The following is a 15,107-nucleotide window of genomic DNA, read 5'->3' as shown; positions in this document are numbered from 1 at the left end:
TTTATAGGTAAGAAAAGTAAAGCTTTTTAGAGAGGTTAGATAATTTGCCCAGGCCAATTGGGAGTCTCAGAGGCTTGATCAAACTCACACTCATCTAACTTCAAAGGCTGTGCCTTGGAACATGGTTTTGTATGGGTCATATACAGATCCTAGCTTTTGGAAACAGATTCTACCTTTGGGAAATAGATCTTAAATGCTCTTAACAGATATGTGATGTGGGCAGGTTATATAATATCTTTGAGCTTTGATGTTCTTCATCTGTAAATTGGTGATAATGAAACCTTTCACATCATTTATGTGAAGTGCCCAGAAAAAAGAACTCAATAAATGTTCCCTTCTCTTTCCTGAAAAGTACCCAGTGTGCACTATGCTGTTTATTTTTCGAACTTAACCCATGGCTAATATTTTCAGCAGTTGTTTTCTTCTTTCAGCATCTGCATGTGCCACCAACAAAGGACTGTAAAAATATTGCTCTTGAATGAGAGGTCAATACAATGGCAATGGTTTGTCCATTTGTAAAGTCAGTAAGCGTGCGATTACCAGGAGAAAAGGCCAGAGAAGACGTACCAGGGTCAGACTGTAGAAAGGTTTCTGTTTCAAGTGGAGTTTGGCCTAACTCCCTATTAAAACAATACCTTGAATGACTATCGGGAAGGATAATTCAAATTTCTCAGAATGAATGATTTTGCACCTTAAGCCACTAAAGATGGCCTGAGGTGCCAAATCACATAGTTACTTATTAACTGGGTGGAAGAGATAGGGATTGAAGTATCAACCAGACAAAGTATTGATTTCCTTGTTCACATAGGCTAACTTAAAATTCTGGAGAATTTCTAGGAACGTCATATTTAGGCCAAAATATACACTTAACTATTGAGCAGCATAATTCCTAGATGTATAAGTGTGTCTATATATTTTTTTAAAAAGAGAGAGAATTTTTAAATATTTATTGTTTAGTTTTCGGCGGACACAGCATCATTATTTGTATGTGGTGCTGAGGATCCAACCCAGCGCCCACGCGCATGCCAGGCAAGCACACTACCGCTTGAGCCACATCCCCAGCCCAAGAGTCTATATTTTAAGATTTTTATAAACCTCCATTTAACTGTTATTCTACTTATATTATTACTACATGTAAAATTTAAAATTTCCATTAAATATTTATTGGGAAAACAAAGTGATTAAATGTAACTCAGAATACTGCCTCTGTTATCCTTCAGTTTTTAGGTGAATAACTATATTAATTTGTTATAGCTGGAATCCCCGGCCTGTCTTTCATAGCTGTAATACCAAGAGCACTTTTGTTTAGTAAATAGAATGCATGGGAGAGAACATTTAAAAATGCAAACAAATTGCCAACTTGTTTTACAAGCCTCTGCCCTGTTCCTAGCACTCCCAACCTTGGTCCCCTCCCCATTTCCTTACCATATTGAAATTGTATAGTATCACCAGTCCTGCATTAAAACAATGACTTTATTATCAAACAGATCTAATTTTTCTTATCATGACTGAAAGTTAAACACTGCCAAGTTTATCCTAGAATACCAGGTTGCTAAAACTGAATTCTACTACTGCTAACAGAGAATAAAAGACAAGAACATCTGTTTTTACTATAAGTTTAGGGAATCTCATCACAACAGGTTTTCATTAGCATTGTGCCTATTTTTAATACACTTCCATTAATTAAAATAATGTAAAAGCCAATTTTAATTTTAATACAAAAAAGATCCACTAAATAAAAATATAATTTGTGCTGCTATGATTTTTGTATATTGCATTCTTTCTTTAAAGGAAAAAGTTTTTAATCCAAACCTCAACTCAATCACTATTACGGTATAAACTAAAACTTAAGGTATGAATTATTTGGGAAAATACAATTAAGATTCTTGCTCTCTCAGTTTTTAAATGAAACTTTTAAAAAAGCTCTTTTAATCTACATTCTCTTTCTCTATTCCCATAGAGTCCTGTGGAGTGTCAGGTTGGGTGAGTGTGTGAATTGTTGGTCCTGGAATAAGATTCTTATCAGCTCCTTCCATCAGAGAGTCCCACTGATTAAAGTCTTTTTCAAGTCCTACAAAATATAAATGTTAATAAACATATTAAACATTTATGAGCACTGAACAGTCTAGCACCTCTAGGTGGCACTGTAGAATTATACATTATGCAAATTGCACAGTGACCTTAGTGGCAAGGTGTTCCATGTCAGCTACCCCAGGGCTTCATCAGCTGCAAGAAGTTGAGAGGTAGGAGTGAGACACCCTTCTTTCCATCAGTATCTCCAAGAGGCAAGTCTCTCCCAGACTTTATGGAGAAACTAACTCTTAACAAGTAGATTTGCTTTCTATGATAAATAGAATGCAAAGCAGGAAAGCTTTCTCAAATTTTTGCTTTCAAATTGATTTACTGCTTTGTTTAATTGTAAAGAAATAGTTAAAACTAGATTGTTAAATAATGCAGAGTTATCGTAGAACATCAGTTTAGGAAATAAGATTCATTTCTTACCTAAATACTTTTGTAAGAATGCTAATGAAGCTTTGTCGGTGAGATCAATAGCAACCTCTGAATCTATATGTCCTTTTAATTTGAATATGTGTCCAATTACTTTACCGGCTGCAAAAGTGAAGTCAGCAAAATTATGATGAACCGAACCCCTAAAAGAGAAATGAGAAATTTACATCACATGTATTTGATAAAAATTACTTTTGTAGTTAGGGTGCAAGAAAGATCCTGGCCCCATTAGCTTGTTTACTGAAAGTCAAGGAAAGAAAACTTGCAATCTGATCTCCTTACATGTATTCCTGGGTCACAAGCTATTCATTTAGGGACCCTAAAGTAAAGTACTCTCCAGCTAGAAAAAAAAAAAGAATCCTGGTGTGTTGATTTTAGAAGAAATGATGTTTAATACTTCTGATTTCAGTAAATGGAATGTGCTAGGTGTTGAAAGGCCTTGAAGTCAGAGTCTGTCCCTCACACCTAATACTTATATTAATATGTGTATGTTCCTTGCTAAAACACCCCAGAGTTAACCCCTTTATCTATTAAATGATCACAATGACAAAGATCTGACCTGTATTGGCCTATATTCATCAACAGTCTAACATCTAATAGAAGGCTCCCCTCTTTTTTTGATACTTGGTGACTCTCTTGCACCTCTGTTCATTTCCTTAACATCTCACCTTCATTTCTGACTTGATTCTTCTTCATCTCAGTGTAGGCATTCCTCCAGATTCTATTCTTGAACCACTTCCTTTCTCATTTTGCAGCATCTTATATCCCAAAGGTTTCTTCTACAATAGCAGGCAAATTCTGTACATTTCTAATTTGTGGCCAGATGTCTCTACTTAGACTTTCAACTTCGCAGGAAATTTCAAGGCTAAAGCACAACCTCAGACCAGTCTCCCCCATTGCAACTCTTTCTCCTCTCTTCACCGGTTCCAAGAAGCAAAGCATCATTCTTTTAGCCACCTAAGCTCAAAGCACAGCAGCTGTCTCCCTCTCCCTCTTCCCCACATTCCAGCTGAAACTTGAGTGTCAGAAACATTAGGAAGATAAATAGAGACAAGGTCTGAGAGAGCTGAGAGCAGAAGCCTGGATGAAGGGAGAGATGGCCTGAGAGGAGAAAAATAGGGAGTGGGATGAATGATTCAGGAGTCTAGAAAGAGAAGCTCGTGGCAGATGGGTGAGAAAGACTGGGACTGCAGAGGCTGTGAGCTGAAGCACTGTCAATGCAGTTGTGGGGGCTTAGGAAACTAGATTGCAAGCATCAAAGAGTGTATAGAAGTGCATGAAATATTAAATGCAAGCTATTCTTTAATAAAAAGGGAAGAAAAACATGAGAACCAAGAAGGAAATAAGTTTGAGGGAGGGATAGGTGATCTGTAGCATATGTTTCAGAACTAGATTGCACATACAAATAAACTAACTTGAAGCCTTTACCTGAAATACCCAGACCCTTCCTTAAATCTATATAAACTCTTTCAATGCTACAAGATCAAATTTGAGTGCCATCCCTTCTAAGAACACTTTTCAGTTGGAAAAGACTCCTCCATTTTCTGATTCCATAGTGGCTATTGCCCATACTCTAGTAGTTCCCCTTTGTCCAAGGGAGGTACACGAAATCACAGGTAGTACAGAACCTACACATAATGTTTTTTTCCTATATATCCATGCCTAGGATAAAGTTTATAAATTAGGTATAGTAAGATATTAGCAATAACAAGGCTTGGGTTGTAGCTTGTGGTAGAGCACTTGCCTAGCGTATGTGAGGCACTGGGTTTGATCCTCAGCACCACATTAAAAAAATAAGGTATGAAAAAAAACCATAATATTTTAAAAAGATATTAGCAATAACAATAACATAGAACAATTTTAATAATCTACTATAATAAAAATTATATGAATGTGATCTCTCTCAAAATATCTTATTGAACCATATTTCAACACAAGCACTATGATACTGTGACACTCTTAGTGCGGAGATGGCACTAAGTGACTAACAAGTGAGTAGCATATATAGTGTGGAGACACTGGACAAAGGGATGGTTCATGTCCCAGGCAGCATGCAGCAATGGTACAAGATTTCATTATGGTACTGAGCATGGCACACATTTAAAACTGATGAATTGCTGATTTCTGTAATTTTTCTCATTAATGTTTCCCTACTGTGGGTAACTAAAACTATAGAAAACAAAAGTGTAGAAATGAAAATTGCAGATGGGGGCAGGAACTACTCTACATGAATCCTTCCTGCTCTTTTTCCTAAATAAACTGAGGTTCAAATGGAGAAGGTGAGTTCTATCTTTGCTTTGTAATACCTTATTGTGAGTTCAAAATCCTATTTGGAGTTCTTTCTCATATTCTTGATGGAAGCATAATGCTAATCCTCAAGGGCAACTTGTTAAAGCTCCAAGGAATTAATAATCTCTGATTCTTTCCCAACAGGTCAGCACAGTAGAAGATCTGACTTCTTCTTTAGGAGTTCCTAGCCTGGCAATAAGGATAGAATACTTTGTTCCTGCATCCCACCTCCAAAATATTTTTAGATAAAAGGTGTTCATAGCCTAATGCAAATTTAAATTACTGGTACTTGCACTATATTTGTTAACACTACTGAAAGTATTTTCATTTTAAAAAGAGTAAATGTAATTAGAAACTGAGATCATCTAACATGCTCCTTATTGAAAGTTTAAATAACTGATTTAACATTACTGTAATGGTCACAAAATAGTGTCTGTTGACATTTGTCCAAGTTCCATTTCTGTTTTAGATAGAGTACATTACTAATACTCACTTGATTGTAATCATTTTTCTTTCTTTATCAGGTAGGTAGAATTTTGTCATTTTTTTGATGTCATTAGGAGACTGGAATTGTTCCGAGTTGATAAAGAAGAGGGGCTGAGGAACTTTGGAATACATATCATCACTCACTGGATACATCCATGGATCAAGGGCAATGCCACACCTGCAGATATTTGTTAACAGTGATGAAGAAAGGCTAGTTACACACTGGCCAACATATAGGGCTTCCTAACACACCAAATGTACTATGGGTTATCTTGCTGGGTATAATAACTATTATACTTCAGTGTGAAAAAGGGATATCACTAGTTTTATAAGGTAGCAGACTTGCATTACATAATTGTTTTCTGTAGGAGGTGTTTAGGAATTGCAACCTATGAAAAGACATTTCCTTAAGACTTTTATTGTTCAATTTTGTTACATTGTTTTCAAAATAAATTTAAAAATAAGTAGCAATTTCTTCAAAACTGTGAGGTGTCTCAAAAGTACAATAAATGAACCAATTCATCTGTGTTCCCAGAGCTTCAGAGCACTCCATAGTGTATTTATTATACCTTGTCCAGAGGAACAAATGAATTCATTGCTTAACCTGAAGAATTGTCTGGGAGTTACAGAAAGATGTAGGAAGCATATCATTTAAAATGTCACTAACTTTTCTTTTTACAAGTATATACTATGTTTCCTGACCTTTTGAATAACCCTTCTGATGTGCTCAGTGGATAAAAGAAGAAATTATAACAGATTTTAAGTAATTTCAGGTTAAATTTCACAAATGATCCTGCCTACTTTCCATATGTTTGGTTCTATGTGATCTCACCAGTCTGGAATGAAGCAGTACTAGAAAGAAAATATTTTTTCAAATTAGAAAACTGGGTGGGGTCTGGTCCTGACTCCTATACAAATAACTGTGTGCTTTTACATCTAGCTATGCCTTAAAGATAGAGGGAGAAAAACTAATTTTTAAAAATCCTGCTTATTAGAAAAGTCTATAAATATTATAAGATGGCAATATTATTATCACAATCATTATTTGAGAACAGATGTGTGCAAAGATAAATTTCCAAGTGAAAACATTAAGCTCTTGAGCAGATAAATAAGAATGATGGGGGAAAGTTTACAGGGATGGGGGTGGGGAGTTTTTAATAGCAGGAGAAGTAAATGGTTTCCACCTAGGAAAATTTATATAGAGTGCCTGATGGAGACAAAGAGATTGACTTATAAACCTGGACACATCCCTTCTTCACAAAGACTTCAACAAAAAACATTGCATCTCACATGTGTTCTTATTCCCACTCTTCTAATAATTTACTCATCTCTTGCTTTGTCTTATTTTCTTACCTGAATCTCTGGTCTTCACTAAGAGTTTGAATAACTGTTGCTCCACCAAAAGAATGCCCAATTACTGCTATTTTATTCCTATCGATGGAGCCCTATGTGAAAAAGCATGATAAACATGTATAACTATTTCACATAGTGTTAGAAGAATAGACTACATGATCTTGTCAATCATATAGTCATTACTCATTTCACAGGCAATGAGTAAGTACTTGATTTCCTATAAAATAGAATGTACACATACACATACATATACATATCCATATGTATTAGATGTGTGTATATATGTGTATATAAATAATTCGAAAGAATTCAGAAGTAACTTCATGGTCTTCCTAGTCACCCACACTTGAAACTTCAACATCAGTGCTGATTTCTGCCTCTCCCCAGCCTATGTTTATTGGTTTAGTCATTCCTTGAGCATTGCTGAGTACCTCCTACGCGCCAGGCAGTGCAGTCTCATTTTCAGTGAATTCACAGTCTATCAGGGAAAGAAGTGCTACAGATGCCTGATGCAATACAATATGCCAAGGGGCTCATCTGATAGACAGCTAACCCAAACAGGGACAGGCTCTGGGGACCACACACCCTTCTTGGAGGGCATGATGTCTGACTAGAGTATTAACAATGAGGAAGGAGTTAGTTGTAGGGAAGGGTATGTCAGGCCAAGAGGTTAACATGTACAAAGGCCTGGATATTGGAGAGAGAGAGGCTGCTTGAAAGACCACAAACTCTTCATTGACCTGGAGGACAGATCCTCATCTTATCCTGAAACTAAACTCCTTCTAGTTTCCCTTCTTCCTGCACTCCACCCTACCCTACCCCTGAACACTTTTGAGTCTCTGCTTATGCTGTCTACTCTGTCTGATATTCTTCCACTCGCTCCCAAAATTGTATCCAAAACTTTTAATCAACTTTTCAAGTTTAAGTTCAAGAACATGTAGGAGCTGTCCAAGAAATTATAATAATTCCCCTGGAGGTATCAAGTTGATCTACATAAAGATGCCATTTTTGTGGATTAAAACTGACGCTTGGTCATTTCATTTGTAGTTGAACTTAATACGCTCTTCATTGCTGTACTACTTTGCCTGTATTTTTAAATGTTTTTTGTTTGTTTTTGTTTTTAATAACTCTTTATCCTGCAATATAGCTGAAAATCAGACAACATCAACAATAAAGAACAATGGGTCGAGGTAGGGGCATGGCTTTTTTAAAGCTCACCTTCAGTTGTTGCACATCAAACCCTAAATTTAACACATCCTTCACTGGTGTTCCGTCAGCAATGTCAAGAATGACGTTGAGAGCCTCGGAACATTCTTTTGCTCTCTGCTGCACCTAATATGATTAATAGAAGAAAGAAATGATAAAGTAAAAGATTTTAACATTTATCTTAAAGTTTTTACAGAGGTTGCATTTGGGAAAATAGTTGGTTTGTTATAAACTGGAAACATCTGAGTGATTAATGATTAGTGTGCAAGCTGACATAGGGACATGGTTATCAGCTTCACAGGGAAGTATAGCTTAGTTCAAATCCTGGCTCTGTGCTTAGGTGCTGTGTAACTTCAGATGATTTACTTAATCTCCCTGGGCTTCCACTGATTGTATAGCAATGTCTACATCGATAAAATGTAGGTGAACTTCAATGCCATACCATATGTAAAATGCCAACAACAAAGAAACAATAAATGTGTTTTATTTCACTTAATTATCCCAACAGCTCTGTAAGATAGACACTGCTATTATAACTCACTGTTTTGTAACAGATAAAATGCGGAAGCAAAAGAGATGAACCTGTCCTGGTTCAGCCCACAGCAAAGTGATGAAGCTAGTAGAGTTCAACTTTCAAACATAGGAAGTTGGATTATGAAGACTGTACTCTTAGCACTGTTACACACTTCCTCTCTGAAGTCTTTTTTTTTCTATTGCCTGCACGAGTATGGGATCTATTAGTTTATTTCTTATCACTTTTTGAGATTCTAAAATTAGAAGTTCCAATACCAGAAAATTCTTCCAGAAAGACTTGTGTTTACTTTTACTGTGAACCAGACATTTTGTTAAGGAAATCTTACTACTTGGATATCTTCTGACAGCTCTTTTGTTAATGGGGAGTAGGAGAGCCAGGAGCATAGTTTGCCATGTCTAAAATTAAATTAACAAATGTCATTGTTTTTTACATACATGCTTTAGGCCACCAGAACACCTCTCTTATCATGGCAAAGTACCTGCTGTTTTCGAAAAGTCTCCTTCTCTCCTTGTTCCAGGGTTTTAAAGTAGAGCCAAGACCTGTTCCTTGTTTCTGCAGCAGACTGGTCCTCGAAATAGTAAGTTGCAGATGCAGATCCATCTCTATAACGCAAACATAACTGATTTTACTCCTTCCTCATCTGATCCATGTTCCTCAACTCCATCCTTGATTCAACTTTCTTCTCATTTTTTTAACTTGTTTTTCCTCTTCTATTATACTTTATTTTTTTTAATTAAAGAGGACCCCAAGGAAGCTCTAGGAAATGGATCTTATTGCTCCTTGTCAAGTCACATGTAAAAACACCTTATTCAGTCTTCACAGTACTAGGAGGAAAATATAATGGAATCAAATCCCAGCGTCTGACTTTGGACAAATTATCTTTTCTCACCTTCATTTCCATCTTCCTTAAGTTGAAAAATGATAACCATCCTGTAGGATGGTTGTGAAGTTTAATTAATTGGTGTATGAAAAACACTTAGCACAGTATAGGGCACACAATAACACTTCAAAATTTGTTTGTTTTTTTAAGCCTTGACAATCTAACTCAACCCCCTTTCCCCCAACCTCATCATGTAATCATAGTTGAAAATATCATCAACAATTTTTTCAGCTTGTATGATAAAAGCATACTTATGGGCATCAACTTTCTCTGTATTTGACTAAAGACCCCAGCCATACCATGATACCTACCTGTGTTCTACAGCAGCTACTATAAATCCATGAGATGCCAGGTCAATGCCAATAGCAGAATAAACTGTCCTTAAAACAAAAAGAGAGAAGTATTGCAACTATGAGGCATGATGACAGTCTGGTTCTTCTAAGACAACCAGAAACAGAACTAGGAGGCTAGTGCCCTGGAGGTAGAGCATGGAGCTTTGGTTCACCAAGGGAGCAACCTTAACCCTTAGGGGCTATTTGACAATGCCGGAGGTATTATCATTATTACAACTGGGAGAAGGGCACTAAGGGCATCCAGTAAGCAGAGGGATACAGCTAAACATCTTAAGATACACAGAACAACTCTCTAAAAACAATATATTATTTGGCCCTCAAATGTCAATAACATTGAGCTTGAGAAACCCTGGCACAGTGATTACAAATGTTGCCTTTGAGATTTGGGGGTTTTTTAAATCTTGACTTTGCCACTAACCAGCTATCTGATATTTTGGTTAATTGCTGCAAAATTGGGGCTAAGAATAAACCCCTACCTCAAGGATAGCTGTACAGTTTGGACAAGATGATGTACATAGGAAGGCAGTTAAGAGAAAGCATACTCAATCTGACCACTGAGTTTAAATCCTGGTTCTTCCATTTAGTAGCTGGGTACCTTGGATAGGGCACTTATCTTTTTTCCACCTTATCAATAAGAAGGTGATGCTATAACCGTTGGTACCTCACAGGTAAGGATCAAGTGAATTGTTAGGTCTTCAGTGCTTATAACCCTATCTGAAACAGGTTAAATACTTAACACTTGCTAGCTGTTACTGAAATGATTGGACTGGGTGGAGGGATTAAAAACCATAGCCCTTATACCCTCCTCTGTGTCTTCATTCTGCATAATCTTTTTCTCACATCCTGCGTTCAACAGGAAATGCCCATAGAAAGTAAAAAGTAGTGTCTGGGAACAATATCTTCTAATGCTGAAGACAGAGGTTCCTTTGTAGGAGGAGAAATGGTCCTCTATAGAGATAAGCAGACTTTCTGTTAAAGACCAGAGAGCAAATATTTCTAGCTTTGAGGGCCATACTGTGTTTGTCACAGCTAAGCAACTCTGCTGTTGTTGCACAAAAGAGTCACAGTATGAAAACTGAATGGGCTTGGCCACTTTCCAATCAAAGCTTATTACAGAAATGGTGGCAGGCTGGATTTGGCGCTAAGATTTCACTTTGCCAGGCACCAGTAGAAATCAAATAACTAACCAGACTAAGTTAAAGTGTTGAAGATAATTCTTTATTGAAGATGCTACCCAACTTCATTTCAGTCAAAAATCACCTTTTATTCTCTGAAAGTCTTAAAATCCTCCAAGGTAGGAGAAGGAGAGGCAGTTGAGAAGACAGAAGAAGAAAGTTTGAGAGGGTATAGTTGCCATTAAAATGTGCCCCTCAGAAGTCATGCTGTAGTCTTAAAGACCCCATTCAGCTCCTGCTCCTCTCGATCCATCAACATGTTCAAAAGCAAACTAAGCTGTGAGACACTCCCAGTGATGTGCACAGATTGGGTACTAACATAGGCTCATTTCTCTGAGACTGAGAATCTTGACAAGCAACTTCAGGTCAAGCACTCCTTCCGTGGGCCTGGTGCATACTTTCTTAGAACTCTACTACAATCAGAGACTCCTGTTATCTAATCCTTCTTCCTTCCTCATTCTCCTTTCCAGGTGTCCCATGATTTGAAGACTTTCCCCATCTTTCCTTCGAACCTGCACAGGTATTTTTCTTTCTTTCAAATATCTTTTGCAGCTAATCCAATCTTTGTTTCTTGGAAGGTATGAACTAACACAGGATAATTTCAAAAGAGTGTAAATAATTAAAATGTCTAATGGCAAAAGCATCCTCTCTTCTCTGTTATAAGGCTAGTTTCCATGAACTGGAAGGAGGTAAAGTACTACTTGACAAGATAGAGCTAGGACCAAACAGCCCACTACAGCCAATTCTTGAGGAAGCTCAGTACCCCAGGACAAGGGCCAGTATGACAATCTAAAATCTGCTGTTACTTTTTTGGGAAAAAAACCTATTCAGTCATAGATAGCTAGAGGATAAAGCTGTCCAATCTCTCAAACATTACCTAAATGCTCCAAGACCATGAGAAAAGATAATAAGCGGGTATTTTTCACCAGTCCTCAGAGGAGAATTCCAGTTCGCAGGAATTATTATTGAACCTAGACAACAATAGGAAATTAGTTAGTATTTTCTCTGACTTGAATGTTGCTAGTGAACTTAACTTACATCTCCTTAGCATAAAATCTGGAAGCATGGAATTTATGTTTTTATGGCTTAATAGTGAACTTATTAAAAAGTCAGCTACTGGTTACTCACCAACCAAATACCTGCATCGTATGCTCTTTTCTCACATGGTACTATCATTAGCTATCCGTTCTCGCTGCCAGCTCTGAACTTAAGGTTAGAGATTTTCCTACACAGGTGTATTCAGGGGGGCTGCTACTTATTACTATTTTGATGTTTGAGACAATGTCAAAGGGAAACCAAACCATGCAGTAAACTCAGGAGCGTTACACTGAAAACCAGAATCTAAGAATCGGAGACTCCTATCATTTTAATTTGTCATGATCCAGTGAAGGATGGTGAGACCACAGACTTCATACTTAAAGGTGGCTTTGGATACACCTCTGCCATCCACCAGCTATTGGCCTCTGGCAAATTACTGACTTTCTGAGCTTTAGACTCCTCTCCTGTGAAGTGGAGGAAATGATAACTACTTCATAAAGGTTTTGAGAGAGTTTTCTTTAATTAATAAAATTGAGCACCTATCCACTCATACAGTAAGGGGCTCAAAAACATGGAAAATATTTTCCTCCATTCCTTCACAACTGTCAGGCAATAATAATTCTGACCATATTTTTTGTTTCATTTTTTTTTCTCATCTATAAAATGAAGTTGTGGTCAGGAAAACTGAATGTGATGATCGATATGGAAGTGATTTATAAATTATTCACAATAAAGATGTATAATATGCTATTCTCATCATTCCTACATTAGATTGGTTTTTTTAAAAATTCTAAGTTTAAAATTAATTCTAGAACTTGTTGTTGGTTTTGAGGGAGAAATTTGAAGACATAGTTAACATTGACCCAATGGCGGTATCTGGGCAGATAGATGAGGAAAGTCTGTGTTAGCACAATCTAGACACATTAAATCATGAATGAACATCGATTATTAGTGAGAGGCTGGTTCCTTATAGGTAGGTAATGGGAAGAGAGCAAAGTCTCTTCATTTGTGAAAAGTAAGAAATTAGATTTTTGTTTGTTTGTTTTGTTTTGATCTGGATAGTTACAGTGGCTTCTACTTTCTTTCTCATTCAGCCTGAAAGAGCAAATGGGGCAGTGGTCCTAAGCCAACCTGCTACTCTCATTATATTCTTGCCTTCCCAGTGGGCCTCTAAGAGGAAAAACCAAGGACCAGCCACAGAAAGATGGTAGGTCAGTCTGACCCTCTCAACTACTCCCATCAAATTCAGAATGGACAAATGAGAACCCTAGATTCTCTTAGGCTCCTCAGAAATACTGTCCTTGTCACCTTAGGAGATGTTTAGATTGGAGAAAATTTACTTTGGTCTGAACTATCTGAAATTCCTATTGTTTCTAAGGGTTTCTCATATTCTAGAGCCAACAGAGTAGGAGCAATGGAAATCTTACCGTATAAAAACTTTAAAATTTTGCTCATATGCCCATGTGTTCCAATAAATTTACTAAGACCCAAAAAATATTCTTGGTTTGGGATCCAAAGGGTCTCATAGTGATCATAATCTTGAGATGGATAATACAAACGCAAGAAGGTGCTCTGTTAAGGAGAGAAATTAATACATTTTTTAGTCAAGTTGTTTCTCAAAACTATACCAACAGCTATTTTGCATATTTTATTAATGGAGACCCAGGTACCTTTGTTGTTCATAATGAGGTGTGGACAACTTTTAAAAATACTGTAGTGATTGAACAGAATTAGTACGGAGAAGAAAAATAACAATATGCTTTCTGAGTGGGAAAAGAAAATGAGCAGACTTGCTTCAGCTATTGAGTGTGGGGAGAATTCATAGGCAATTAATCAGATGTCATCAAAGAGCTAGGGAATGACTTAATTAGCAAAGGCTTCAGATGAAGCAATATAAGTGGCAATATTAGTCATTCTCAGATGAGGGCAATGCCAAGTTTTAACACCTGCTAGTGGATCTTGACAGTAGTTAATGTTAGAATAAAAGGATACTTTGTATTAATCCAAGCATTACCTTATTGGTATAATCAAACATCAAGTCTGTGCAACCAACAGAGTAAGATCCACTTCCTCTGGGGATTTTAGTATGTTCAAAGCTTACAGCAGCCATCAGCATTTGTATTTGATCAGTCCATCCTGAAAAACAGGCCCATGTTACTTCATTTATCATCCATTACACACCTCAGGTCTTATTATGCAAGGAACTCCAAGGGAATTGAGTTCCTTCCCATTGTTTCTGGTCTCTCTCATTTCTTAAACTAATTGAGAACCTGTTGTATGCAGAACACCATGTAGGGGTTTTGAAGAATAAAATCATGGAGGTAGACATGGTCTTCCCCCAAGATGCTTGGGACTATCACTTCCTAATACAGCTTGCTGTCACCCTGCTTCTGTCTAGAGTATATTAAAGATGACTTCACAAATCTGTTTTTTCTAATCATAAACTTTATCTTACATTCAGATTTGCGCTTGTAACTTCTCACTGGGCATCTCTGCCTAATGCCATAGTCCAAGGTGAACTAAATAGCCATCTACCAAACCACACAGCCCACACAACAGAATTCCCTCTCACATGCATAGATAGGGAGAGAAACCTGGAAACATCCTACTCTTCTAGCTCTTTCTTACCAACCCCCATATCCATCTCAAGACTCAATTCTAACATTTGGTTTTAACTTAGAATCAACTCCCCAATGTATCCCTGACCTTGTCATCTGTCTCACTAATTCCCTATCTCTTGATCAAGCAGTTGCCCTCTCTCTGAACTGTCCTATGCAACCTGGACCTTGACCCCTTTGAAGACATCCCTTACCCAGCTCCTAGAATGATTCAATGCACTAATCTCACCAGGCAATTCTTAAAATCTGTAGTGGCTCCCTGTCGTCATGTGGTGTATTCTTAAAGGGACAATGTCTGGGGTCCTTTTGGAAAGCAGTTTGTAGGAGATATTTAAATGGGCACATGCCCTGCTAAGCAAATGCACTGTGACTTTAAGCACAAATGTGACCCTCTTTCTAGTTTACTGGGGTTGAAATATCTTGAGTTCAAAGGCACAAAAGTTAAATCCCAAGTTCCTGTAAGAAAAATCCTCTATGTTCAAACTCACTGCCTCTTCCCCTGAAGTAATCCCCTTCCTTGTGTCTTAGCACACTGAGCTATTGGTGTCTCTGTAACTTCACAAATGCTACTATGGCCTGTGCTTGAAATCCCCTTGGTACCTTCAGAAGTCATGCCTTCCTTGATCCCCCCCCCACAACAGATTAAATTTTTTTCATTCTCAGTAT

General features: G+C 37.3%; 1 protein-coding gene across 1 annotated transcript in view; it reads right to left on the bottom strand.

Moving 5' to 3' along the window:
• Positions 1-932: 932 nt before the first annotated feature.
• Positions 933-15,107, bottom strand: part of Pla2g7 (phospholipase A2 group VII) — a 36,858-nt gene continuing 22,683 nt past the window's right edge. The window contains exons 3-12 of the mRNA XM_005318603.5: positions 13,838-13,959; positions 13,251-13,395; positions 11,663-11,756; positions 9,569-9,637; positions 8,856-8,979; positions 7,855-7,968; positions 6,637-6,728; positions 5,291-5,461; positions 2,503-2,651; positions 933-2,071 (exon numbers count right to left, since the gene is read on the bottom strand). Coding sequence (XP_005318660.2) covers positions 1,929-2,071; positions 2,503-2,651; positions 5,291-5,461; positions 6,637-6,728; positions 7,855-7,968; positions 8,856-8,979; positions 9,569-9,637; positions 11,663-11,756; positions 13,251-13,395; positions 13,838-13,959 — 1,223 coding nt within the window. The 3' untranslated portion in view covers positions 933-1,928. The remainder of the gene's footprint in view (positions 2,072-2,502; positions 2,652-5,290; positions 5,462-6,636; positions 6,729-7,854; positions 7,969-8,855; positions 8,980-9,568; positions 9,638-11,662; positions 11,757-13,250; positions 13,396-13,837; positions 13,960-15,107) is intronic.

Source organism: Ictidomys tridecemlineatus, chromosome 8, assembly GCF_052094955.1.
Source record: "Ictidomys tridecemlineatus isolate mIctTri1 chromosome 8, mIctTri1.hap1, whole genome shotgun sequence".
Classification (NCBI taxonomy): Eukaryota; Metazoa; Chordata; class Mammalia; order Rodentia; family Sciuridae; genus Ictidomys; species Ictidomys tridecemlineatus.
This window is presented reverse-complemented; position numbering and strand designations above follow the sequence as displayed.